Source organism: Tubulanus polymorphus, chromosome 1 (genome assembly GCF_964204645.1).
Source record: "Tubulanus polymorphus chromosome 1, tnTubPoly1.2, whole genome shotgun sequence".
In the NCBI taxonomy this organism is placed as follows: Eukaryota; Metazoa; Nemertea; class Palaeonemertea; order Tubulaniformes; family Tubulanidae; genus Tubulanus; species Tubulanus polymorphus.
In genome coordinates, this window is record NC_134025.1 from 28,864,267 (window position 1) to 28,892,261 (window position 27,995).

A 27,995-nucleotide genomic window follows, 5' to 3' on the forward strand; every position below is an offset into this window, starting at 1 on the left:
GTATCCGGATCCTCAAATAGAATTTGCCTCCCAAGTAGAAAATGGGACGGCGAAATGTTGAAATGTGCAGGTATATTTGCGCTCTGTTCGAATTGACTAGAACTGAGATAAAATGTATTCAAATTTAACATTGGATTTATGTTTTTGAAGTCGTTGAATGTGCTCCACCTCCAGCCATAAACAGCGGCACAAGTCAAGTAAATACATACACCTATTGGAGTTACGTATCGTACTCGTGTGACAAGGGTTTCCGGTTGGAGGGTGATACGAAACTATATTGCGGTATGGACGGAACTTGGACTGGAATACCCCCGAAATGTATAGGTAAATGAACGGATATCCGACCCGGTATGAGCTGCAGTTCATTCTGTCTAATGCGGTTTCTATTCTATGTTTGTGTGTCTCGCTTTTTGAGGTATTGTGTAATATCGTCATGTCGAGTTGACGCATGTAATGTGCTCTTATTTACAGTTACTTCGCCGCAACCTTATATTTCTACATATAATACATCATTCCTTCCGCAGAACTCCAAATCTCGATACGAGAAAAGCCAATAATTGGATACGTAGAAGGGATGACATTTCTGGGTGGCATTAGTGAAGCTTTGTTTGCTCATGGACCTATAAACCTGTCACTCGTTTATTGTTCCATGGTTTGTTAATTTGACACAGCGTTGCTTTTTTGTCGTGCGTGCGCCGCATTTTTTATTCGCATAATCTTTTGTAACAGATACAACTTGCGGTCCAGTGACGTCACCTTCTGGGGCAAACGTGACTGGAAATACAGGAGATAAAATAGGTGACGTAATAACATATTCTTGTCATCCTGGTCATCGTTTAGTAACGGGGTCACTGATAAGGACTTGTACGAAAAAAGGATACTGGACGGGCCAGCCACCCGTCTGTAGAGGTATTCAAATATTGGACTTAATCTTGATAAATACATTTTGATTACAGACTTGTCATAAAACGTTTCAGATATCAGTGACCAATCTTAGATTTTCTCATCATTTTCAGATACGTCTTGTGGCACTCCCTCGCAGCCTCCGCACACAACCGTATCTATGACAGGGCAGCATTATTGGGATAGCGCCACCTATAGTTGTATGCCAGGATATCGTTATATTTCGGGGGATATGACCAGATACTGCTCAGCTAATAACCACTGGACCGGGCAGCCAATGATTTGCAGATGTAAGATTTCTTGCATTACGCGATCCTCCCAATCGTAGTGAATCCTTAACCGCGTTTACGAATCTGCTCCTTAAATGTTTCAGCAATGAGCTGCCCAACTCCCGAGGCGGGAACCAATGCAATCATGGTTTCATCGAAATCTAATTTCGAATATCTGGACACGATTGTGTACAAATGTTCACCGGATTTCAGATTAGAAGACGGTGATTTGATACGTCATTGTGGACCGAACAATGTCTGGACCGGTAAACCTCCTGTTTGTAAAGGTAAAAACTGCCGCAGTTTAGAAACGCGGCGACACCTTAAAGAATAATGTATCACTTTGATGGAAATAATTAATCGGTTTATCACGAAATCCGTTCACAGATTTTACAAATAACTAAATCGCATTGCGAGGATTTTACGCATTAACGAACACAATCATCATATTTCAATAATCGATCTTAACTTTTCGTTTAGATCAGACACAATAAATCAAAACAGGAAAAAAGAAACCATTTTTCCATTTCTATTGACTTCTACATTTACCTGACGATATCTAAGTCTTTATAGTTGCAGTTGAATTGAGTTACATTTTATATATAACCGTGCACTAATCGATACGCGTAATGTTCAAAAGTACTTAACATAATTTTTTTCACTTCGAAGAGGATTCCATTGTTATCAGTTCGAGTTTTAAGCGATCGAAATACTGAATGATTAAATTACAATCTAAGTGGTTTTATGCAATGCTTAGATATCGGCTAGTATATGCGGGTCGAATTGATTATGTATATATTACAAGAAACATCGAATGACATCGAAAACCGACACAATATTAGACAAAAAGACACAAACGGCAGGTCAAATCCTTCATTACTAATACATTTTGAGTTTCCATTAAACATGCAATACACACAGCGCTGCGAACTATGTTCATATTCCGGAATTCGACTTTTCCATTGTTGTTTTCTATTTTCCGCTTCCGAATCAATTTCGAATATAAAAATTTGCATATAATTTGCATAGAATATTTCGAGCATGCGCGTTCACTTGCTTTTCAGATACGAGTTGTGGTAAACCACAATTAGCGATGGACGCCAGTGTTACATACACTGGCACGAAGTTTGGAGATTCCGTTACTTATGATTGTAATCCAGGATATCGGATTACAGGATTACATCAAGTACGATACTGTTTGTTTAACAATACGTGGACAGGAGATCCTCCAACCTGTGAAGGTAATTTCTTTTACGTTCTGAAACGAAGATACGAGATATTTATTGCGTAAAAAGATTTTGAAGCAAAATCTTGGTATATCCATTATTTGTTAGTAACTGTTCGCATTTTTCAAGACAAAAATTATTGATAATCAATTCGTTAATCTGTCATACTGCTGTTCGGGTAGGTATGATCTGTGGATACCCAGATAGAGGGCAGGGTACGATAATGACAGTGAACGGAAGAAATTACTGGAATGAAGTCACGTACAAATGTAAACAAGGCTTCAGACATTTATCAGGTGATCTGAAAAGATTTTGTTCCATTAATGAAAAATGGACGGGGACACCGCCATTATGCGTAGGTTTGTATTAACGTTTTATCGAGAACAACCTGTGATCAGAATTAAAATGTGTTTTTTGATTCCCAGATTATCAATTATTTCAGCTGCTAATTGCGGTGAACCGGATTTTGTCCCATTTACATTTATGCAGAGAACGGGCATACATTATAAGGATGTAGCCATATATACATGTAAACCAAATTATAGACCTGTAGCGGGTTCATTTACGCGTATCTGTACCGCTAACAACACTTGGTCAGGCACAGCGCCCATCTGTGAATGTAAGTTTTCTACTCCGAATTCATTTTCTTCCCAAAAATACATATTTTTCCAAACGATGAAGTTTTTTTCCGAAATTTCAGTGGCTGGTTGCAGAGAACCTGTAAAAGGTGCACACACAATAACTAATACAACAGGAGATTTACACTGGGATCAAATAACGGCGACCTGTCTAACGGGGTATAGACGGGTGTCCGGAGATTACGTGCGATTTTGTAATGCGAATAATACGTGGACTGGTTCACCTTTAGTATGTGAAGGTATAGATGTTTTCCTTCGATTATTCATAACAATAAACAAAAATTTGAAGGTTATTCATTTTTTAAAAATTATCAATACAATGACTGACAAGTCAAAATTCACGGTTTTTCGCCTTCCATATTTGATAGAAAGATAACATCACTATTTTCGAAACCCTGCAAAATGTTTTACACTGATGCAGTTTTTACCTTCTCGCCATGTCATAGATGCCGGTTGTAGGTCTATACCATCGCCCCCTAGTGGTGCAGTGATACACTCGTCAACTGGTAATAAAACAGGCGATGTGATAATATATAAATGTCTGGATAATTACGACTTGACTGCGGGTAACTTGATGAGAATATGTCTTCCAAATAACACGTGGTCTGGATCTGCACCAAACTGTAAAAGTAAGTAATACCAAAAATCTATAAAGACGACGCTGTTTATGTATTTTTGGTCATATATATTATTACAATACATGTATAAGATGAGAAATCCGTGATGAAGCCAATGAATGGTATTATGTTTTAGATTCCCTGTGTTACTATCCCGGTCCAGTAGCGAATGCACAGACGAGTATTTCAGGGACTCGTGTATGGGATACTATAACGTATTTTTGTTTTCCGGGGTTTACCATGATTTCCGGAGATAGAATAAGGTATTGCGGAAAAGATAACAAATGGACGGGTTATCGGCCTATCTGCTCAGGTGAGTATCAATTGTTTCCTGGCTCGAGATGTCAAATATCTTATAAGATATTTGACATCTCGAGCACAGAAAACAATTGATAAATACTTATTATCGCTAAGAGACAAGAATGCAGCGATTTCCGTGTCTTTCAGATAGACGATGTGATCAGCCTGTTACACCGGTATACGGGGTATATTTCTCCACTGGACGCTATCCTAAAGATGTTACCGTATATTCGTGTTTACCCGGCTACCGTATTGAATCCGGAGATACCACACGAATCTGTGATAATAACAAAACGTGGTCCGGTGCGCAACCAATCTGTCAACGTACGTTGCATTACAAAAGAAATATCTAAAAAATGTGTTCGATTCTTTCCGTCGAATTCCTAATGAAACAATCTTGTTAAATTTCTGTTTTATCAGCTACTAATTGTGGACGGCCTTCCAACATCATCAACGCTAAAATCATGAATATAGACGATAGGTACTGGTCTAATGTCACGTATCAGTGTAAACCTGGTTATACATTGAGCTCAGGAGATCTGGTCAGATATTGCAATAGAGACAGACAGTGGACTGGTCGACCTCCAATATGCAAAGGTTTTTAAATAAGGATATGAATACATCAATGATACAGAATGTGATATTTAATAACCCACAGTCATATCACGTAGAATATGTTGTTTTCAAGATACCTCATGCGGTTTACCGGAATCTGGTGGTTACAGCCAGGTGAATTCAACTGGTGAATGGTTGTCGGATATCGCAACGTATAACTGTATTCCTGGATACAGGAAACTATCCGGAGAAACAGTTAGAGTATGTCTACCCAATCAAACCTGGTCAGGACAACCGCTAAAATGTCAAGGTATTCGTGATTGTTATTCTAATTGTTCCTGTGTTTCACGTAGTTTTTGAAATCCAAATACATTTTTGTATACAATGTGATTCTGATATTCTCGTTTCAAAAGCTTGTTTCTTTAATTACTAATGATGTATTTTTTCATAGGTAACAGTTACTAACTAACTATAAGCGCATGCGCGGCGGTTTATAGCATTATAGCGATTAGAATATATGCATTTTTAGCGAAAATAGTTTTGTTTTTTCTTTACTCTCAAATTTTCGTGTTCGATTGGCTAATTTGTGTTTGTAGTGATCCATTGCCAAAAACTCAACCAAATACCCAATGGAAAAGTCGAACATACCGGAACTGCGTATTGGAGCATTGCTAAATACTCCTGCGATTATGGGTACGCAATAATTGGTGACGTCGTCAGATACTGCGCTGAACAAGGTGCATGGACCGGTACTGAACCCTCCTGTCACGGTGGGTTTCATTCTAAATTATATCCTAACAAAACACAAACCGAATGACAATAAACAACATCAGTATCACTCACACATTATAAAACAATCCAACAACATATAAATCTAAAAAGTATTCAGAAAAAATATTTCCACATAAATTGTAGAATAGAAATACTTGGAATGCGGGTTATAAAAGTTCAATACCTGTATAGATTCCAGATGCCCTACGACAGATATCGTAGTTAAACACGCGTCTTATCAACTGCGAGGAAACGTCATCGGTGATGTGGTCAGATACACGTGTAACGATCAACATCAACTAATCAGTGGTGATTTAACCAGAGTATGTCTGGAAACTAGAAATTGGTCGGGAAGTCCTCCTATCTGTCAAGGTTTGTAATGATGAAATATTCAACATAAACAATTCAGAATCCCGTAGCGGAAACGCCTGAGGGTTCCGTATCGCGTTACTTTATCTGCTCCTTATTTCGTTGAGTCCACAAATTATAAGGTTCCTACTGGATGGCCAGGAAACCTTATGACAGAAAAACAGATTGATGAAATACTCTGTCCATGTTGTAATGATAATATAAAATGCCTCCCTAAGAAAAACTACAAAGAGTCAGAAAAGTTTCACTAGTATTTAACTATAAGGATTAAGTTGAAACGCATTTCTGGCTCTTTTATTAAGTTGCGTGCGGCATTTTTACGATATTCAAATGATTGCATTTACAGATACGAACTGCGGTAAATTACCTGATGTGAAACACGCGAAATTTGTACAAACGGGACATTATTCAGGAGACTACGTGAAATACGAGTGTAAACCCGGTTATCGTCTGGTCTCGGGGGATGTTTTCAGGTTCTGTTTCAGTAATCGAACTTGGTCCGGTTCCAGTCCAGTGTGTAAAGGTTTGTACGTGAAGTTAGATAATTCAGGGATTGGGGATTATTACTAGGCGCGGATTCAGGAGGCCTTGTATTAGAAGACCCTCAAATGTATCGAGTTGGCCTCATCTGAATGAACTCTTACCTTTTAACTGCTTTATCATATGCAATCAAATAAACTACTTTTGCCTAATCGATAGGATCAGGCAAAGTTTTCTACTTGGAAAATGGTGTAAAATTCATCTAACCCATTCATGTGCCCTCAAAATGTGTCACAAGACCTCCGAAAGTAGGATTCGCCTCTGATTAATCATGATGCAATGATGATATCTACAGATATGTCGTGTCCTAAACCCGAACCGCTTGATCACGGTACAGTATCGTTTAATGGCACTCAGTACTGGGATTCAGTTGTTTACACATGTGATGTCTCATATCGAATCGTCAACGGTGATAGTCAACGATTTTGTTCCGGCGATAATAATTGGACCGGCAAGAAACCAACGTGCCGGGGTACGTTGCCGCCTACGTGTTAGCCGCTTATTCGTCGTAAAACTTATTTCCTTATTTTCCAATGATTTTGTTTTTCTTTAACGCCTTATTTGGAACCTCTGTAATTGTAACTCGGTTGGTTATTTCTTTCGCTTTTCACAATTCTGATTATTTTACTTCAATGTTACCAGCGCTCACTTGCCCGATTCTTGAAATCCCTCAATCTATTAAAATCATCACAATGGAGCGATATCTAAATGGATCGGCGATATTTGAATGTGAGACGGGTTTCCGGTATGTTAGGGGTGATTTTATTCGGAGATGCGATGAAAGTGAAATGTGGACTGGTCAACCGTTGATCTGTGACAGTAAGCTTCAACAGCCCCGAAAAAATCACTAAGTGAAACTTCAATTCCTCGATCACGCACATCTATCGCTTTTGTGGCAAAATGCAGTGATATGTACCTAGCAAACACTTTCAATATGTTTTTCTTTAAGGAAGCTTTCGTTTTTTTTCGATTTACTTTAATACATTACCTGCATGTCATATGCTTTGTCTGCATTCAGTTATAGAAATACCACCAAATTGACTAGAGAATCTTAAAATTGTCACCATGTTTATGTTTATTTCAGCGATCCATTGTCCTAGAGCAGATACAGTAGAGAATGCCAACCATCTGTTTACTGGTGATCGGCCAAAAGACACCGTTCATTACAAATGTAAACCAGGTTTCATAATGGATGGAGACGCGAATAGAACTTGTCAAATGAACGGTTCATGGACCGGTCTCCCTCCTAAATGTTTAAGTGAGTTTACGATTATCTATAATTTCAATTACGTATGGATTTCCATTTGCAAATGATGCCGATTTATTGCATTTCGTTCGCAGGAACATTTTGTGGTTTTCCTGGATGTGTGAGGTTTGCGGATATATCTGCTGAAGGATTCAAATACGGCGACCGAGTGAATTATACATGCGAGAAAAACTATCAACTAATTGGTGGAAGTGGAGAAAGGGTTTGTCAAGAAAACGGCACGTGGTCAGGATTTCTACCTAGCTGTATAAGTAAGCGAGGAATCTATATTGGTTATACTATTTCCAAGCGATGAAAAACCCAACGATACATAAGAAAACAAGTCCGAATAATTTCCTTGCGCTTATATTTCATTCGTCCTTTCGATATCGGGATATAGTTGAAACGTCGAATAGAAGATTAACTCAAGGAAAGTTCAGTTTTCAGACTCGTTTTTCTTGTGTAATGTTGGATTTTTATTGCTTAATCGTTACTACACGGACGGAGTGTTTCAACGAGATGTGTCCATTTAATTCTGTAGCTACCTCAGTTTCTTCTCATTGATTTGTAGGGACTGTAACAATGGCTCCTATCGTCGAAATCAAGAAACCATCGAAAAGTAAACCGATCGTTCAGCCCAAAGAGGCCCCGAAGGCGAATGCGATCGGTTCGGTTATAATGATAATCATGATTTGTGTCGTCGTATTTTTCTTTCTGATCGATATCGGTACTTACTATCAGAACTTCAAATACATGAAGAACAGTTTTAAAATGTATTACAAATACCGACAACGCCTGAAGATGAGGAAAAGAAATGCTGAAGTGATTCCGAAGTTTACGAGTTTGAGTCAGTTAGCTCCGGCGTATCAACTTCACAAACGACATTTCGACAAAACACAGCAAACTACGAATTTAGAAAACAGTGACGAGGTTGAGGAAGGAACATTTGACAGTATGACTAGTTGTAATAATCTACCAAAAACAAAATACGCGACTCGCATTGTAACGGCGAGACCTCCGCCTCGAATGAACTTCACTGGAACTGAGAAATTAAGCGTTTTATGACCTCAGTATTGATTGGAGTGTACACAACGTACTCGACCTATCTTTATATGTTGCTATAGGCTATAAATTGTCACATCCCACCTGACGTAAAAATCTTTTTCATATATGCATGTATTTGTATTTACATAGACGCTGCACTTTTTTCAGTTGGCCATAGAAAAACATCGTTTAGAAACTTGATACACTTCCTTCGTTTTTTTTTTATACACAAATTGACAATTTCCCAGTCGAATTAGTGCAAAAAGCTGCATGTATTCAAATAAATGACAACCAATTTTACATTTTGAAACGTATATTGGCTTCAGTTTTTTCATGTTTATACGTATAGTAAATCATCAGGACGAAGACTGAATGGAATCAGACACGCGGCCAGGAAAGTGAGATTATCGAATCCTTTGAAATACAAAGCACGAGTCAGATGATCATTTCGATATACAGTACGTGATAAATCGATATATTTTTGAATAATGTACATGTATATTAAAGAGTTGACATTTACGAATCCAGTTCTACCAATGGAATCGATAACGACTCTGCGCTGGTCCTGTGGTATATACATACCAACCAGTACCAAATAATAGAAGTCCTACAATTCGAATTTATTACGATGAAATTTATCAAAAGGTGACCACAACGTTTCGGCTGTTGACTTACAGCCATCATCAGGTGGAATGACGATGAAGGCAGATAGTCATATTTCATCGTGTTATATTCGAATTGTGCGACTTCTATTATCGACAGCATACACGGAATAGAGCGATTATTACCAAGTCATCGCTTACCATCGATCGTTTGAAATACGATGGTACATTTTCTATTTGATATACGGTAATTCTATACGAACATTTTCAGGGGCGGATCCAAACAGGAGCAGATAAAGCACGTGCTCCTGTCGTCATTTTCCCGCGCCCTGTTGAAAATAAATTTCTTTCCACCCGTAACTAATAAGACAGTCGTCTGCAGCACAAGATTTAGCTTATATTCTCTTAAACATCCTTCAAGTATCTAAACATTGTATGAAAATGCATTGAAACTTTCCAGACCCTTGTTTTGGCTGCTAATATACTTTTACAGTACTATACCCTTTTCATTTCTTTGTGCTCCTGTTAAAGTCTGGCCTTATATTCTATACGCAAACAAGTTATTTCCACTGTTTTCGATTTTCAAATCATTCAGTAAAGCTAGATGAAACAGCTACACTGTAACTACATATAATGAATATATTACAATTATAACGTTACATACACGTTTCACAATCATATACATAATGATACATTAGTATATGAATATATACAGTCTTTAGTGTACATAGTGTGTACATGTATATCGTATTTACACGGGCAAAAGTTAAACTACGTATACTTAAACAATTTATCACTAAAATTTAAGCACATTGCGATGATAACAATAATGAAATATGAATCATTGCAGATAAAAAGGAGTAGCATCGTTTTTTTTACAATCTTTCTGTGAATCAATATAGATCTCTTTTATCTCTTTTATCATTCCTATGAAACAATGCACCCGCTGAAATTACTCGGGTCTTTACTCGTAGTTTTAATATCGGCCTCTTTCACTGGAGGTATCTCACCTTCTTCCTCTTTCTTCTTTTTCTGTAAGATAAGTAGATGAGATAGTAATTGAAATTGTCCAAAGTACCGAAATACCCCAAGCCCAGACACACAATCCCAATGTGGTATATATATATATATTTATATATATATATATATATATATATATATATATATATATATATATATATAAAAAATATATATATATAGTAGATGAGATAGTAATTGAAATTGTCCAAAGTACCGAAATACCCCAAGCCCAGACACACAATCCCAATGTGGTATATATATATATATTTTTATATATATATATATATATATATATATATATATATATATATATATATATATATCACTTACTGGATCAGTAGTTGATGTTGTTGCGTGGTCGTTTTTAGTAATGTCAAATGCCGCATAAATGTCTTTATTCCACATTTCATGTCTTGGTGGTAGCTCATACTTTTCAGGTTTCACCAATCCGAATGTAGCCTTCAGTTCCAGTTCCGGTACTTCAGACGGGACTTTATGATGGTAACTAAGAAATTCGAAATAAGAGTTTGATAACAGATACCGCAATAGGAGAAATACTGAATATGTTCGGTAACGAATTTGCGCTTACATGAAATCATTTTCGCGTTCACATTTTTCTAGAGTCAATTTAACAACCCGCCCCAACTTTCTGAAGAAACAATGCTCGGCCGGTTTCACTGTAGATCCAGCTCCTTTCGCTGAGGTATACTCCTTACATAGATTCGACGATTTCTGGAAATCTGAAATGACATTGCAACATTTTCAGATAAAATAGAGGCTTAAAATTGAGGTAGAATGTATGAAAGTGATCGTGTTTGCACTGACATTTCACACTTTCCCTTAAACAGGCAATCGCTTCTCCACATTTATCTTGAGCCAGTAAATCTTCACCGTGGAAACTGTAAGCCTGCAACGGAACACAAAATACAATAATGAAATACATTAATCAATTCACGAGAAACTGAATTTAATGGATATTGATTAATACTTACGTAAGACATGTAAAAAGCTGCTTTCAATTGTAGATATTTCCTCCATTTCTCAGTCACAGAATCATCACTCGTATTTAACCCAAGATCTTAAAAGTTTAATGAGCGATGATACAGAATCTGTCATGATATCGAAACTATAACAATGAGTTTCTTACCCGCAGCTTCAAATAATTTAGACGTTTCATACGCTAAACTTGATCTGAGACTAACTGCGTGTTTCAGCTCAATAGCTCGAGCGAGTGTGACTGAAATAAAAACAACATTTGAATTCCTGAAAACAAGAAAAAACAGAAGTGAGGAAAATCAAACAGGAAATTATATAGAATATTTACATACTTTCCTGTGCTTCAGCTGTACATTGGTTGACATAGGCTTCTATTATCCTTGCGTCTGTATCATGAGTTTTGTCACCTCGATCCAGTAAAGCTGGCCCAACCTCATCCTAGAAAGAATAACCGAGCCTTTATTGTTTCCAATGTTATCGTATTTCTAATTGGATTACTATTGAAACGTAGTTTCATATGCCTACCTTAACGTACTGGAATATACCAGCTGCTATTCGCAAACATTTATGCACCTCTTTCGCTTCATCTACGCTCGGGCTATAAAAAACCGTTTAAAACTGTCAAAATTCATCAGCTTTTTAACGAGGTTCTAAAATTTTTAATCATAACATCAATACTCACTCGTCTTTAGCACCGGCAATTTTAGCAGCGTGTTTAGAAAACCACAATCCGATATCAAATACCACAGAATATAACTCGAAATAACTATCGAAATGTTCACTAAAATATCAAAAACATTGAAATCATTTAAATATCGATAACATTTATAGAGCTAAACTCACATAAGTCGTTGTAGTCGGCGCGATGACTTTTATAATCATTGATACAAATGACTGATTACAATGAGCAGATTGAATTGAGAATACAAATTAGGACTCAAAAATAGAAACGACTTCAGTGATGTAACAACTCATCCGATGACTAACTGTGACTGCCGTTTGTCTAATTTACCTCGGTGTTGAGCCGCATAATGTATTTGTCCATCTGAATTTGATGATATTTCGTAATTTACTGTCCCCTGCAGCGCCTTCATCAACTGTATACAGAAATCCATTCAATAAAGACAGATAATGTTTCGCCGCTTCTTCCATGATCTTCACATCTAAATTAGGATCGGCCAAGATGTCCAATAGTTTATTTCTTGTTCTCATCAATTCACTGAAAAAGAAAGAAACATCAAAATACTAGTGTTTGTAAATCAGCTTGCCGCATTCAGAACTCTGCACGATTGGACAGGAGATCACTAGCACAGTGGCTGCTGAGGGTCGCTAACTGGGCTGGGCCTGGCTGGGGTCCCTCCTGTGGAGTGAAGATATAAATCATTTCACTTAGAGACTAATTGATAGAATTAAAGTGGAAGGTAGCATAGACACAAAATCAGCTAGGCTTACTAGTTGAAAAGTTGAAACAGATGATAAATAACCACAAGCCAAGGCATAATCGACTCATCGAGTTTCTGTGAAGTTTTTTCCCTACCTGCAGATTTGCCGTGCTCCTGTCGTAGACGCAACTAATTTCAGTTCAAAGTTAACCTTACTGGTCGCTTTCAGCGGATTCCTGTGAAACCAATGAGCCATTTCTGCTGCTGCTGCTGTATTTATTTACTTTCAACGCAGCTAAAAAAATATTTTTACAGAACTGTCAAAAATCACTTTACTTCCGGGTCCACACTTTGTGACTAACATTATTTTCGGTTATTAGTCGATGTCAAGGTCACGGTGAGTCCGGTTCGCGCTAAAGTGACCACACTTAGATTACCGATAATGATTGGTTGAAAGTAATTTGCGGCTAATACGATTGGTTTGCTGGTGAGCCAATGAGATGCCCTGAACTGGGGCTGTTATTAGTTCGAATCCACAAGAGTCAGATTCCGAGAAAGTTTCTCAAGGTCGTTGCCATTCCATTTGACAGCTGCGAAAATGATGTTGATCGAAAATGTTCAGGTTATAAGAACATCAGTATCTGCTTGCCACACACAGATCGCTAATTCTGGCAGTTTATTTGCCCTTCCATTGACAAGAACATCTATAGGAATCTGGAGTCTTCAACATCTTGGATACAAGGTTGGTATCCATCACTGTATTTATAATATCATGTTAAAGATACTGGAACCTTTCAAAGTATTTGATTACCAATTTTCAGCCATTAGAACTGGTTGGACACCGTAAATGTATAACAGCGCTATCATTCAATCATAGTTCTCATCCGCAATATCTGTGCTCAGCTGGTGAAGATTATATCATCGTGTGGAATATAGATCAAGCTCGAGCATCGTATGAAGCTGGTAATTAGCTTCATTCATTTGTGATATCACAGGAATAAGGAATGATCTTCCACTATCCGCACTGATAATCTTCCTACTTTTTTCTACAGATAGACAAATCAAAGGTAAAGTGATAAGTCAAGCTGTAGGACAGGTGGAGCATGTATCTTACAGTTGTGATGATTCATTTGTAGCTGTTTGTGCCGATAGATTCATCTATATACTTCATTCACAGGTATTTATCTTGTAGCATTTACCTCAACTAGCATATAATGAAGCCAAATCATATTCTGGCCTAAGTCTATTATTCTTTGTCATGATAGGAGGAGAAACTAGAAGCGACATTAGAAGGACACGATTCCAATGTTACATGCGCCCAATTCTGTCCTCATTTCACTTCGACATTAGTTTCTATATCAGAAGACAGAACATTTAAGGTACGTAATATCAGTTCTGTATTGATGTTTAACTTTCAATATTGTGACAAATGTTTGTGTAATATATCTATTTTTAGATATGGAATATAGAAGATGGATGTTTGGTTTATCAATCTTGTATTGTTTCGGCTTCTCCATTTATAAGTCTTACGATGCATCCATTATTAGAACAATTCGCTGTTGGATCTACCGATGGACAGGTTTGGAGACACCTATTCTATCTATTGCCATAGTTTGAATATAGATTCTTATATCGGCTGTAGATAAAATACCGGTAATGCAATCATGTTTATTCATTTCAAGGTAAGAATCTATGATCTGAGTGATGGAAAAGGATTTCGGCAATTGCACCACATTGATGCTGTAAAACTTATAAAAAAACATGGTGAAATTCAAGTAGAACTAGAAAAACCGATTTCAGGTAGGAATAATCCACTTCACATAAAACTTTCTGTTACAACCAGTGATTTTTAGGTTCGTTTTTGAAGTTCTGTCTCACCGTCACGTTTTAAGGTCCGAAAACAATCAGCAGTCGGAAAACCTGGCAACAAAATGGCGATCGACTACCCAGTCCGGAGGAGGTCCAATCAGCTGAAGTCGGTTGTTCTATTCTTTCACTCCATTACGCAGTCAATAATGAGAAATCTAAATCTGAAACGATTGAACAGAAACTAAGTTTTCTTCAGACCGATGATACTGTTGTAAAGTATGTTCCACATACGCATTGTTTCAAACATCTTGTTGTATTCTGAAACTTCAGGTTTATATTTTCGAATTTCAGTGAGTTGTTGGATTCATCGCCAGCTCTGTTTATCGGTACCACCGGTTCATTACTACAACTCGATGCTAAGTCATTAGAAGTCAGTGGTTACACAGATCTCTCACAACCGATTCGTTGTTCCGATACTGATAGTATAGATAGCGCGGAAGTGTGTATATGTGCTGCTGGAAATATGAACATTTCAAAGAGTTTTAAGATGCATCAGGTTAGATCAGTGAGCTACTTAATGCTTGAATTAGAACCTGAAATGCAAAGCTCACAAGTTGTATCGATTCTGTTCTCTTGTTTTCAGACATGGTGCATTATTGGCAGCTTATTTCAGAACACATTCCATATACTAAGCATTGATAATCTGATGCAAGAAAGACGAGTGGATGAACTGACAGCTTCAGAAAGTACTGCACAACCTGAGATTTCAGTGTTATCTAGGTACATATTGCGCGTTGACTTGATTGAATTATCTTAGTTGGATATATTCAAATATTTTATTGCGTTTTCAGTATTCCTCTGAATAAAGATTCACCTCTCAGAGCAGAACTTGTACCAAAAACGAAGGAAGCAAAACCAGCGAAGAAGCTCTCTAGTTTATCTACAAGACGCAAGTCATCATAAGATACAGTAATGTACAAATGTTCGAAATTTTACATATATAACTGTGTTTGATACTATTTGCAGGACCATCTTTACCTGGGAGTTTAGACAAGAAAGGTAAAATAGCATCTGATCAACCAGTCACATATCATAGTAAAGTGAAATCATCTGGATATTCATCAGAATCTCCAAAGTAAGGATAAAAATATAATTGAATGAGAATATTCCAATCGGGAAATACATGGTTTATTTCCCTACAGTTTTGGAATTCTGTCTAATGATCACAGCCTGACAATAAAGAATCAAATATTCTGCATCACATTCTCACTGTATCTTACATTTTTTCATGCGATTCATTCATTCTGAACTTTTTGTTTTTAGAAAGCTAATGTTTCAACCACATTTGAATGTTAGAAAACAGAAGCCAACAACTCAGAAACCAAACCGATCAATGTCACTCAATGGGTAAGCATTTTGAATGTTATTTTCCAGTTTTCTTCGGGTGATTTTGCCCAACAAACATGCAACATTTCAGCTGCAAATCACTGATGAAAGAATATCCGATGGATGGTGTTGCACCTACAGTTTTAAACAGTAAAATAGATGTCGATATTTCTCCAACTGCTATTAATAGCATGCATTTTTCAGGTGAGGTCATTAGTCATTAAATTCATTCAATGAAATTTTTTATATATCTTATGAATATCTGTGCGCAGTTTATGAATGAAGTAATATTTGAATAATTGATATAATATGTAGGTGATGGTCAGTATTTCGCTTGTGCGCTTGCGAACAAATCGTCAGTTCTGTTTAAACACCCTTTACGAGAGCAAAGTAAAGCTGTAGCTTTATCAGGTGAGCCTTTCATAGACTAAAGAAAATATCTCGAATCGCAGCATCATCAATAATATTGGCTGACATTCTCAATGTTTTTAGGTCACAAAGATGCCGTTTGTAGCATCAACTGGAGTAAAGAAAATTGCTGGTTGATATCAGGTTCAGATGATCGCAGTGCCGCTATCTGGTCTCCCGAACAGGTGGATCCCGTTATAGTTCTCGATAAAAGCTTCAGTAACTTCGATAAAGATGACAAGGAAAATTCTCCATTTACTAAAGCTATCAAACATGCGCAGTTTTACTATATGGATAAATTCATTTTACTGACATGTGGCAATTCATTTTCACTGTACAAATACCATCTTGATCCGGTTAAATCTGATATCAAGAGGTAAGTCTACATCTGGAAATTTAAGGGTTTATTCTCTGTGTCTGTAATGATTAGAAATATAATAATTTCACCTTTCAGATACGTATCAAGCAGTCGTTATAAGTTAGTGAAGAAGTTTCAGATGGACAACATGCAATCAATATCAGCATTTACAGCTGTCAACAGTTTCTATTCATGTATCCTTTGAAATACCGAGTTTGATATGCTGATACGGGTTTATTTGGTTGTTTATCTGTGACCTGAGACTTTGTTTAGATATTGTGTTAATCGCTGGTAGTAATAAATCTATCGATGTATATGACATGAATTCGGGGAAAAGTGTCCTGCTGCTGGAAGACATCCATACCAAACCTGTTCATCAAATAGCACAAAATGAGGTGCGTTCCACAATTAAGATATTCACTTGTAACTCGTAAGGTTTTTTCACAATCTATGATTGTTTTCATTGCAGGGATCGGCATTTGTATCTCACGCTTCGAATGCGTATGATTTATTTGTGACTTCATCTGCCGGAGATTGTATCAAAATGTGGGACTTGAGAACTCGACGGTAAAAAAACATTAAACTTATCGCACACTCATCTACGTTCTCCGTAAATATACTATTTAAACTATATTTTCAGTTGTGTGAGACGATTTGAAGGACACAAGAACAGAGTTTACCCGTGTGGTTTATCTATAAGCCCATGTGGACGGTTTATCGCTACAGGAGCTGAGGACAAATCCGTAAGAGACTATCACCAAATTCTCCCTCATTATAGTTTTCTATTTCGTTCTACTCATCATTTTATCCATTCAATAGGCTTACATTTACGATGTGAGATCTGGTGATTATTTACATAAATTAACTGGACATACAGACGTGGTGGCAGATGTCAAGTTTCATCCGCTTTACCCAAAGGTACGTCACGCTCACTTTGAAACTGCTTACCTATTGTTATATATGCAGAAAACCTGTTACTGAAAGCTTATATTCTTCTATATTTCAGCTTTTAACTGCAAGTGTAGATGGAAAATTACGACTTTTCGCACAGAAATAACCTTTCAAAAGAAGCTGCTTCATCAAAGTCTAGTATCTAGTTGTTGTAGGGGAACCCTTACATCATCTGGTATTCCGACTTTTTTATCAGAATCTCTGTGATACATTTAACTATGATTAGTTGTTATACACATTTTGTATTATTTCCACGACACTTTTAGATTATCTTTTCATATACAATGACCTTTTGTTTGTACATTTTGTAGAAATAAACACAAAGGTTAAATTATTTTAGTTCTTAAGGTATTCACTATGGTGTTTAAAACCTCGGTATTCCATTCCATCACCTGGAGCTCAGCTTCTTCCTTCTAAACACAAGAACTACCAATACAAATATATTCAATGAATTATTTTATTTTCACTTTTAATGCCAACAAATGCTCAAAATAGGACAAAAATCACACGCAAAAATATTTGAAATTATAAACTTACGTATAAAATTATCATTCAAATACATGTATAAATAAACATTAAAAAAAAGATTTGAAGGACGGATATACCAGGTACCGGTGCTACATAAAGGTGAACTAAGAATCACTCTGATAATCCCCCAAACAAACCACCGTTATGAGACTTACAGTTTACCATGGCTTTTCATCATCACTACTCAATGTTTGTGATTTATAATTGACTGATCTACGAGATTTAGTTCGAGGTCCATCTCCAGTGTCCGGTCTTTGTGGACTGAAAGGATATTCCTCTAATGGAATTCTACCGTTTTCCTGCCAATTATTTATAGACCTTTCCCCTGTCATTGGTCTGTCTAGTCCCTCCCCCGTTCTTGGGCGGTCTGATCCCTCCCTTGTTATTGGACGGTCTACAGTTTCCCTAGTTCGCGACCTATCAGTCACTTCCCCTGTTCTTGGACGATCTAATCCATCTCTTGTTCTCGGTCTGTCAGTTCCTTCCCCTGTCCTAGATCTACTTGTATCATCTCTGTTGTCATTAATCTCATCTGGATCCCATCTAGTCGTTCTCTGATGATTATTAATAGACGGATTGTTTATTTGCTGAGATACTAAACTACCGCTGTGATTAATCTCAGGTAGTTTGATTCTTTCATTCGATGATTTGCGTCGATTACGTGGAGTTATTTCTGAATTATTCCTCAATGACTGTCTGGAATATGACTGACGCAATAATTCCTGGATTTGATCATCAGTGAGTGATTCGATATTCAAGTCATCTGAAATGAAGGATTGAAATTCATTTCTAATACATAGAGGTTGGCTCATGAACATGTTGTACATGCCTTCAGTGCCGCTGAACACTGAAGCACCGAGATGTGATTTCCTTGAATCTGAAGGTTATTTGAATCACACGCTGAACTAAGCGATTTTAAGAAAGTTATTTTTCAACATATCTGTACGTGGACAGTACTTAAAACTTGTTGGAAAAAACCCCGATATCTCATCTGAATCAGCACTAGTTAGTTACCTAATCGTTGGTGGTAAGTTTTTTATAATCGAATGGGCTTATACCATGTGGTTTGTGAAAATATCCGATCGAAAAACAAAACCACAGACAGGTTACTGACTAAATCAGCACTAACTTACCTTTACTATTTAGACTGGTGAAACTATCATCATTGTTACTGATCATTCTCCTCGCCTTCAATTCATCCGATTCATTCTCTTCTGTGATTTCACCGCTGTCACCGTCGGCATCAAAAACCTGTTGAACGAGACTGGAACCCTGTTCGGCGCGCGCCTCAGCGAGTAGATCTTCGAGGATATCCGGGGGCAGCTTCGGCGGATTTTCTAACATACTTATTCTCGATGATGACGATCTGTTTGAACAAAACACGAGTAAAGAAATGAACGATCTTTATCGATGAATACCGATTGAATGACAGATACAGATCTTACAAATCTCCTGAGTTTTCCCTGATTTTTCCATGTGATTACACATATGTAAAAATCCCTGAGTGAATCAGGGACATTTCTAGGTTTAAAATGTTACAATTCATTGATTTTTCATTGAATCACATACTAATAAACAATTGTCCAAATTCCCGGAGTTTTCCAGGTTTTTGGTGAAATTTGTGAAATTCCCTAAATTTTTGTAGATTTTTCTGCTTCCCTTAGTTTTCCAGGTTTAACATCAGTGGCGCCATCCTGACAGATTACTTACCTAGCTGTATTTAGTTCAGATGTATTAACGGTAGTTCTTGACAATGAGCGACAGCACTCATCGAGCAGAGAGTTCAGAGTTTCATCGGAAAGTTTTGGAGTTTCCACCTATACGTAATACATTTCTTGATTCAATAAATTCTCCATGATGAAACCAATGTTTATTGTCTCTTGAGCATTTCGCTCAATCTTACCACGAGATCTTTGTGTTGACTGAGTTCAGCTAGGTCGGCTTCGATCTGTTCGAGACGAATTCGCATTTCGCGTTGTTCCTTCGTTTCTTTCAAAGCCTGTTCACCTAATTCATCGATATCGACGTTACGTACATCGGTGCGAGTGAAAAGACAGTGCTGAAAAACCAAAGTTACCAAAACAGTTCACAGATACATCGAATAAAGCAGTCATTTTTGGTCAGTGAACTAATAAAGTGGCCACTTTTTACCCATTTACAAATCCCCGATTTTTCCATTTTTTATTTAATCACATACAAAGGAATAACGTAATAATGAAATATGTGGTCAATAGTATTATCCAAATTCCCTAAGTTTTCCAGGTTTTTGGTAAAATTTGCCAGGTTCCCTGAGTATTTTTAAAATTTTCAAGAGTTTTCCAAGTTTTCCAGGTCAATGCAAATATCTTACGTACATTCAATGGATTAACTGTAACTTGCGCCGCGTAAACACTGAATTCTTCAGGTGGAAGAAGAGCCTTCAATCGGTTGTCGATATCTTTCAAGTGATGCTCTTCGTTGATCTCCGGACGGAATCCGATCCCAGGGGGTAACGCTATATCGAGCATCGCGTCTCTATCCTGCACATCAAATTCGTCAAATTGAAAGTAATGAAAATATATGTCATGACATCCATTAAATGTAAATGTAGAATGGCAAACATGATTTATCAAAAGGTAGAAACAATCGTTAGTCTTGAATGACATTTCAGACTTCAGGATGTGCAGAAGAAATTTCCCGAAATTCTTTGATTTTTCAATATATGTGGGATTCAAATCTGAATCAAAAGAGACTATAATAAATTATGTGTAAAATCTGCTCTAGATTAATTAGAATTTGCTGAAATTGAAAACGACATACTGTGTGTTCTTCGGGAATGTCTTCAATTCGATCGACATCTTTCAATAAATCTTCGAGTCTATTTTTCTCGTCGTCGGTCATAGCTATAACATTTCCTGCATCACTAGCGAGCTGAAATAACAAACACAGATCAGTGAAATCATAAATGAGTTTCCAGTAAATACAGTAATAATAACCAGCCCACTTGGGATATGATTTACCTTGATATTACGTTTTATAAAATCTTTCTTCCGATGTTTTTTCCGGTCGGTATTTGATGCTCTTGATCCGAGACTACTTCCTCCTAAACTAGTATCGGTTTGTCTACCGGTTGAATCTAGATTAAACATAATTCAATTCAGTAAACAGTAATCGACTCAAATTGAATGCTCTAAATGTGATTGTGTAAGTATTAAAACCTACTGTTTGATTTTCTTGATGAATTTGGTTTGTTAGTAGATGTTTGAGAGTTTGTTGTTGTATTAGTGTCTGTGTCTGGTGGTTGAGTTCTGAATACTGGAGTTACAGGAGGACTTTCATCACCGCTGTCTAACGTCACTCCTTGAAATGAAACAAAAAATCATTTCCATTTAATCAATACCACATTAGAATGAAAACTATTATTATTCATTGATATAATGACAATCAGTTTGCATTCTACTAATATCTACTAATACACATTATTTGCAAAAGGAAAGGTACTATAATAATTTCATAGCTATAGCAATGAAAGACTTTCATCCAGCCAAAACCCTCAGTGCAAGGTGTGAATGAAAGCCTCTTTATTAATGATTCTTACCTTCATTATGACTCGGAGGTGGCTCCAGTGCTAAGAACTTAGCTGTGTTTGTACTTTCTTCTTTTGGCTCTTTCTTCCCTCCATCGGTTTTTAATGCATCCAATTCTTCGCGAAGTCTATAAAAGATTTTTAATCAAATTCTAACCATTGACGAAACACTCTGACAGTGTTGTAACAATCAGACAAAAATCCCTCACCAAGAATGATAAAAATCGAGTCCGAAATGTCACGGAAATATTTCGAACTGTATTTTTTCAATCTTATTCCGGGACTCGCTCAAAACGAATTCATCTTAATATAAATCCAGTGCACCAATGAAGTTATGACAAACCTTTTCTGTAATCGTAATCTATCTCTTTTAACTTCTTTTTCGCGTTTCATCTTTTTCTTCAAAATGCGATCGTATTTCCTCATTTTCAGTATAGCCGCCCTCATATCTGGATCGACATCTTCCAAACCGGCGGCATCTTCGCTTTGATTTGTTCCTTCATCAAATTTAGGCGGCTGTTGATAAACAGCTAATTCGGACTTCATTTCGTCTTTCACTTGGCGTTTAATTTCTTCTTTAATTTCTTTAACAATTTCATTCTCTTCTTCGCTGTCGATTTCTTCTTCTTCTATATTCGGGTCATAACCTGAGAAAGTTGTATTCAAATTGAAATAATATAAATCCGATTCTCTTGTGAATCAACTTTTCATTAAGTTCAAAATGAAACCGACCAGAAATGACCAGTTGTTTAGTGACTTGGTAATCATCCTGCTTGCTGTGTTTAATCCGAGATGAACTAGCACCGATGAGTTGTAACTCTTCGTCGGTATACTCATCAGAGAAATCACTTCCGTCATCTAGATCTTCAATCGCTATATCTGAATCCTATGAAACATTCAAACATATTCCTATCAATCAATGAAAACGTTTTTCAAGTAACAACCGTAAGCATTTTGCGAAATACCTTGTAATAATATTTTGAAGCCATTGGAGATTTATAGCCACAAATTCATAATGATAATATAAAATCCTGAGACAAGAATGAAAAAAAGAGTGCAAAATGTTTCCTTGCGCTAGTAATTCCAATTCGACTATCCAATAGTCATCTAAACGAATGCGCCTACTGATTATAGTGTGCCTAAGATGGCTATATATATAAGGATATAGTTAAAATACCGGAACAAACTACGAGCTGAAGGACACATTTTGGCCACTTTTATTCATTGTGGGGTTTTTTATTTACTAACATATAATAACATTATCATCCTCCCTTATTTCATACCTGGTCACTAAATTCTTCTGGGGGCAAAACGTTCAGTGTTCCTGGCGAATCAAGTAATCTTCTATTTACAGCATGAGCGCTTCCAAACATAGAACTAGCAGCACTGCTCTCAACTCTACTGTCTCTACTACCGGGACGGCTCAAACCACGACTGGCCATTGTTCACACCTCTATTCAAACTCTCGATACGATTTACTGGAAAAAAGCAAAAATGTTATAAAGATAACGGTCGGTTTTTATTGGTAATTATTGCGACCAGAGAGAGGAATTGTCGCCGGTCAACATCGTTTTCTTACCTTTACTAAAGATATAGAATTAATTCATCAATTTCAAACTGTTTAAAAAATCGAAAGGAACCCAAATGTATGTATCTTGCACCGCTGACTATGCCGAGCGGTCCTAATTAGGGGAAAATGTTGGATTAATCATACAATCTAACTTCAGATTGTTTACATCGGCCATTTTGGAATCCAGGGAAATCTACTCATGAAAATAATAGATGAACTGACGATGATTTATTTCATTAAAGTTTTTCAATAAATACAAAATTGATCAGCACAAGATTAATTAAACCAACATAAAAGAATAATATAGCTCAATAAAACATACACTAAAAGGTAAATAATTCATCAAAATTCAGTATTCGGTATGAGGTATAATCGACGATCCATGTGATCAAATTTTAACTTTAGACAGTCCAAACGCGGAAGTAAACAATTTTTGACAGAAAGTTATTAGAAAAATAACATTCTCAATGGCTGAAAAGAAAAGTCAAAGCGTAGCTGAGAATAATTATGTCTGTATTGAATGCGGTATGCCTGCTAAAGAATTGTACAAAGATTTCAACGCTGGAATAATAAAAATATCGCATTGTGTAAGTGAGGAATCTAAAATAGTCGTGCTAATTACCGAACTAAAACGACTGAATTGACGGTTTGAGCACCGATGAATCATCGTGATCTAAATTCTCGTTATTACTTGCCGCGGTTAATATTGTATTCGTACATTTCAGAAATACTGCGGTAAAGTTGTGGATAAATATATAGAATACGACCCTGTAATAATCTCACTTGATGCAGCTTTACACAAGAGACAAGCGTATCGACATGTTTTATACAATACTAATATACAGGTATATCGATTGTTAGTCAGAAACCTGTCTGTGGTTTAGTTTCACGATCGGATATTTTCACTTGGTATAAACCCATCCGATTATAAAAGGCTTACCACCAAAGGTTAGGTAACTAACTAATCGATGGTCATTTATTAAACATCAGTTGTTTGAATGATTATTACTTTTATTCCCCAAACAGCACTCAATTCCCTAATACTGTTGACTGCACTTGCTATGATGAAGCAGATTGCCACGATTTATTGCACGCCCCTTCATAGTTAGTTACCCTATCATGGGCACGATCGTGAAACTATACCAGACAGGTTACTGACTGGCCCCATCAGAAAACTCATGTGATGACATTATTGGCTTATCTTGAATGAAATTACCCGAGGCCAAGCAGGATCTACTAAACATATTGACGGTATAATGATTTATTTATCGCAGGCACATTGGAGGTTTGCCATTCTATTTCTGTTCTGTGATACGTACACTAAGTGGGTGAACTGGCCTGGTTCGCATCATTCGAATCAACGACAATCTGAACGTGATTTTATATTCTACGCTGCGTTAGAATGGTCTTTCTATCTAATGTTCATGGTCTCAGCTGTTGGTAAGTCTACTCTCACTCATCGGTCCTCATTTATTTTTTCGCAATCGGAAAATTTCAATGTTTGAACGTTCAAATTTTCAGAATTTATTACGTTTTATGTTGTAATGAATGGAATCTTGAAAATATGGAAAATAATTTCTCAATCGAAAAAGTGAGTTGGCATATTTTCCTAAATCTATCACAGTTTTTACTCGTTCATTTCAATTCATTTATTGCTCCATTTCAGGGATATACGAAACATTATCAAAGGAGTCTTGCTTTCGAACATGGGGAAATTGTTAGTAGTACCTGCAATAATCTGGGGACAAAGTAACAGTATGGTGTATCTAACATTGACTCATATCTTCATTTTTTCATCAAATACTCAAGCAATCCATGGTAAAGCTTTGCGCTATTATTAATGAAAAGTAAAAAATATTGTGAATACAAATAAAAATTCAGTTATCTTGAAAATGACAGCTTAAACTTGTATCGAAAGGTTGTCTTAGTATCTTTATTCATGAATTATTATTCCTTCATTAATCTCATAATTCTATATTTTATATATTTCAGTTATGTGTGATGTACCGACATATGTATCCCTGGCTGTGGTAACTATTATACACAGTACTCAGTATCTAAGCGTGAAATTGACCGAGGAATATCTGATACCATTCTTGGATACAAAATAAAGCTATAACGTCCTGCTGGCTGCTTACAGTGTTGCGGGCATTATCTTAAAGGTCGTCGCATTGTGAGGTTAAATGAACAATCCCATAAGGTTAGTCCAGTGAAACAAGGATCCAAATGACATAAGCCAAAACAAACTAACGAAAATAATAATTTGTTATTTATTTGTTAATAATTATTGCATTTATTTTGAAAATAAATGATAAAATTTTATAAAACATGTTTGCCTTGGACACTTTTTATCGAGAAAATTTACAGACAAGTCGAGACAGAAATTATAGTCAAAAGAACTATTCTGATAAAAATATTTGTAAAGAAGCAGGTCTGAATCAAGGAAGTTCACAATCGGACGGTTATGAAGCAAAACATATTCCAATGTTATTACATTATATAAATATACATATTACAATGTAGCAATATTTATCGCATCAGATTAAGAGATATATGGATAATCCGCAGTTCTATAAATTAATTATAATCCATATAAACTATGTTTAATTCCGGTTTTACACACATGGATAAATTGCGTCCTTAAAATCAAGTGGCTAGGACACATGAAACCAGTCAAAATCCGGGCACCGTCATAAAATTGGAAGACAGTCGGTATCATGACACTGTAAATCTAATTCATAATTTTTGAATTACAGTGGTGGTTAATATGTTAGACCTGTTTTACAGGGGTTGTTAACACTGGTTAGAACTGTGATGACAGGTGTGGCTCGTGAAATATCTAAACTCTCGACCAGGAGTCGGCATCGTCTTTTTTGTAAGCTGCCGTATGACGATTAGTGTTCACCAGATTCCAGCGATCCATCCACGGTCCTGTTACAGTCGTATCATAATCATCATGCTGATGAAAATATAATACATACAAAAACATTAATCTACTATATAACAGTAGTTCCTAACAGCAATATAAAAGGTCATTTCTATCTTCGCTCTCTACCTCCTCAATTATGTGTGCCTTATTTCTGTTGACACCGTCGAACTTCGTCCAGTCTATTTTATAGTCTGGGTCCGCGCTCGTTCTCATCAGTATCCCATCTTTTACACCATAGAACCCGTACGGATGATCCGGCCTCTGCCACCTTAAATCAATGCTCCAACGAATCTCATCAGATATATTCGGCAAGCTGAAAAGTGTTAGATTGAGGAGAATTAGAGGAGGTAAATTTCGCTGACTAAAATCCATAGTTAGTCAAACTCCGATAACTTTTCACTGGGGACTATGAAAAAAGTGAGCGACATCCAAATAATGACTTATGACTTATTGGCAAATTGCAGACAAATTGGGACTCAAAATCAGTAATGACCTAAGTAATGTGATAACCTTTCCAAGATTTAGACTTTAATACCGTTTCTCTTGGAGAACACGCATTACCTTTGGTGAGGCAGCACATTACTGAACATTAGTAATCCTCCATAAGGCACTGGTACTGTAATGATATCCTTCTTCAAATCAACCCCTTCAATAAAAATATAGATTAATCTAATGAAGTTAGCAGCACTTAATTCAACAACAATTTCATTTATTAAATTATATATACCCAGAGTTTTCTCCATTTCCTCCTCAGATAAAGTAACATACCAGGTCTGACCATCACAACACGTATGAGTAGCTATTTTACCAGATTTGTGACCGTAACGGGCCAACTATTCAAAATAACATCAATATTGAAATATTCATTCAGTCTTATTTATTACCAGGTTTTGGATTGAAATCATGATTAGGCCTGCCTGCATGCAACCGTTATTGGCATTAGCGTCCAAGAATGGAATCCACGCTGTTGGTTGTAAAACATTGTACGAATCCGTGTCCAAATACGCCGAATCTATTTAAAAGAAAGAACCGAGTTTAGAAAAAGTCACGGATATATAGAATATTCTATACACCTTTATACATAGTGAGTTTCATTAGAATTCCTTTGTTTTACCTTGATGCCAAGGGACAACAGTGGCTTCATTCTGGGGGCATTTTACGCGGATATTCCACACTGGATGTCCCCCAATCTCTGGTCCTATCAATTGTTCTACCACATTTAGCAAACGTTCATTCGTCCATAAATCTTTCAGTGGCTGGAATTAAAATGGAAGCTAATAAACTTTCTGATTGACATATTGTAATGTATTGTACAGTATAGTGTAAGTCCTTGTGGGATATTACTTAAAATCACGAGTTCACTGCGACACTAAACTGACAAGATTGGCGGAATAAATTTTACCTGAGGGAGGACACCATATTTCTTTATCAGTACTATGTTAGCTCCAGGAAACTCTTTATTTAGTTTTGTCAACCTTTGTTTAAAACCATATTCTTTGTATTTATCTAAAAATATACGAATTCAAGTAAGACTAGCATAAAAAATAACTCAAGGGATCAAAAAGAAGAGAAAGTTAGTCGAGATCAACATTGAAATCCATTTACTCTTTATTTTTCCATTCTTGTAAAGATCCTCAGCCAAGTCATCAACTAGGGCATTAATAGCTTCAACACACGGATCCAATTCTTCTTTTGTAAAGAAATCTTCGATGACCATATAACCCTACAAATCAAATCATTGCATGACAGTCATCGACAAACATTTCAACAAATAACATTTGACACAAATTTAACGATTTCGATACAATGTCAGAATATATGACAACACTAAAATATCCTCAAAACCTCTTCAAAGAACTGTTTTATCTTCTCTATAGGTAACTGTCCTGGCTTCTTAGGTGGTTGCGGTGGCACTTCGTTAAATAGATGGGCACTGGCAGCTTTCACTTTCTCTGTATCCGCCATTTTGAGAGTCACATGATTAGTTTATGTCCTGTCAAGTCGAGGGCTCGA

General features: G+C 36.6%; 6 protein-coding genes across 8 annotated transcripts; 3 read left to right on the plus strand and 3 right to left on the minus strand.

Annotated features, from left to right (window-relative positions):
• The first annotated feature begins 1,317 nt into the window (after positions 1–1,317).
• LOC141915281 (CUB and sushi domain-containing protein 1-like) lies at positions 1,318–8,499 on the plus strand. The gene is made up of 12 exons (XM_074806765.1): positions 1,318–1,459; positions 2,237–2,413; positions 2,581–2,757; positions 2,841–3,017; positions 3,099–3,275; positions 4,642–4,818; positions 5,472–5,651; positions 5,995–6,171; positions 6,484–6,660; positions 7,273–7,446; positions 7,530–7,706; positions 8,006–8,499. The coding sequence occupies exons 1-12, from the start codon at positions 1,318–1,320 to the stop codon at positions 8,497–8,499; spliced, it is 2,406 nt and encodes an 801-aa protein (XP_074662866.1).
• Positions 8,500–8,945: 446 nt separating this feature from the next.
• On the minus strand, positions 8,946–12,815 carry LOC141906374 (BRO1 domain-containing protein BROX-like). Its single transcript, XM_074795631.1, has 11 exons — positions 12,634–12,815; positions 12,109–12,315; positions 11,779–11,877; positions 11,622–11,694; positions 11,429–11,534; positions 11,248–11,337; positions 11,093–11,178; positions 10,926–11,007; positions 10,690–10,840; positions 10,431–10,605; positions 8,946–10,112 (listed from the first exon to the last, which is right to left on the minus strand). The coding sequence occupies exons 1-11, from the start codon at positions 12,732–12,734 to the stop codon at positions 10,008–10,010; spliced, it is 1,275 nt and encodes a 424-aa protein (XP_074651732.1). The 5' UTR covers positions 12,735–12,815; the 3' UTR covers positions 8,946–10,007.
• A 245-nt stretch (positions 12,816–13,060) lies between these two features.
• Positions 13,061–22,936, plus strand: LOC141910883 (WD repeat-containing protein 27-like). 2 transcript variants are annotated; one of them, XR_012619933.1, is made up of 22 exons: positions 13,061–13,220; positions 13,300–13,441; positions 13,531–13,655; positions 13,744–13,857; positions 13,935–14,057; positions 14,161–14,278; positions 14,371–14,563; positions 14,639–14,843; positions 14,931–15,067; positions 15,139–15,236; positions 15,314–15,422; positions 15,611–15,694; positions 15,765–15,877; positions 15,989–16,084; positions 16,166–16,457; positions 16,536–16,633; positions 16,713–16,834; positions 16,909–17,006; positions 17,080–17,182; positions 17,259–17,357; positions 17,446–17,565; positions 22,838–22,936. XR_012619933.1 is itself a non-coding variant. In XM_074801748.1 (21 exons), the coding sequence occupies exons 1-21, from the start codon at positions 13,077–13,079 to the stop codon at positions 17,494–17,496; spliced, it is 2,664 nt and encodes an 887-aa protein (XP_074657849.1). In that variant the 5' UTR covers positions 13,061–13,076; the 3' UTR covers positions 17,497–17,718. The 2 variants fall into 2 exon arrangements, 1 of the variants encoding a protein (XP_074657849.1); XM_074801748.1 differs by lacking the exon at positions 22,838–22,936 and having other exon boundaries at positions 17,446–17,718.
• On the minus strand, positions 17,873–23,218 carry LOC141910892 (uncharacterized). The gene is made up of 13 exons (XM_074801765.1): positions 23,063–23,218; positions 22,767–22,961; positions 22,216–22,369; positions 21,827–22,130; positions 21,496–21,611; positions 21,120–21,257; positions 20,918–21,033; positions 20,718–20,828; positions 20,273–20,437; positions 19,822–19,977; positions 19,629–19,735; positions 19,052–19,284; positions 17,873–18,681 (listed from the first exon to the last, which is right to left on the minus strand). The coding sequence occupies exons 2-13, from the start codon at positions 22,923–22,925 to the stop codon at positions 18,077–18,079; spliced, it is 2,364 nt and encodes a 787-aa protein (XP_074657866.1). The 5' UTR covers positions 22,926–22,961; positions 23,063–23,218; the 3' UTR covers positions 17,873–18,076.
• A 205-nt stretch (positions 23,219–23,423) lies between these two features.
• Positions 23,424–25,299, plus strand: LOC141914910 (protein ARV1-like). Of its 2 annotated transcripts, none has more exons than XM_074806249.1 (6): positions 23,424–23,640; positions 23,779–23,898; positions 24,328–24,493; positions 24,575–24,644; positions 24,720–24,871; positions 25,046–25,299. In XM_074806249.1, the coding sequence occupies exons 1-6, from the start codon at positions 23,521–23,523 to the stop codon at positions 25,162–25,164; spliced, it is 747 nt and encodes a 248-aa protein (XP_074662350.1). In that variant the 5' UTR covers positions 23,424–23,520; the 3' UTR covers positions 25,165–25,299. The 2 variants fall into 2 exon arrangements, with proteins under 2 accessions (XP_074662350.1, XP_074662351.1); XM_074806250.1 differs by having other exon boundaries at positions 24,720–24,770; positions 25,046–25,170.
• A 63-nt stretch (positions 25,300–25,362) lies between these two features.
• On the minus strand, positions 25,363–27,949 carry LOC141904564 (uncharacterized). The gene is made up of 9 exons (XM_074793170.1): positions 27,828–27,949; positions 27,588–27,705; positions 27,385–27,488; positions 27,097–27,238; positions 26,900–26,994; positions 26,710–26,815; positions 26,544–26,628; positions 26,109–26,295; positions 25,363–26,012 (listed from the first exon to the last, which is right to left on the minus strand). Exons 1-9 carry the CDS (start codon positions 27,945–27,947, stop codon positions 25,893–25,895), a joined length of 1,077 nt encoding a protein of 358 aa, XP_074649271.1. The 5' UTR covers positions 27,948–27,949; the 3' UTR covers positions 25,363–25,892.
• Between the last annotated feature and the right edge of the window lie 46 nt (positions 27,950–27,995).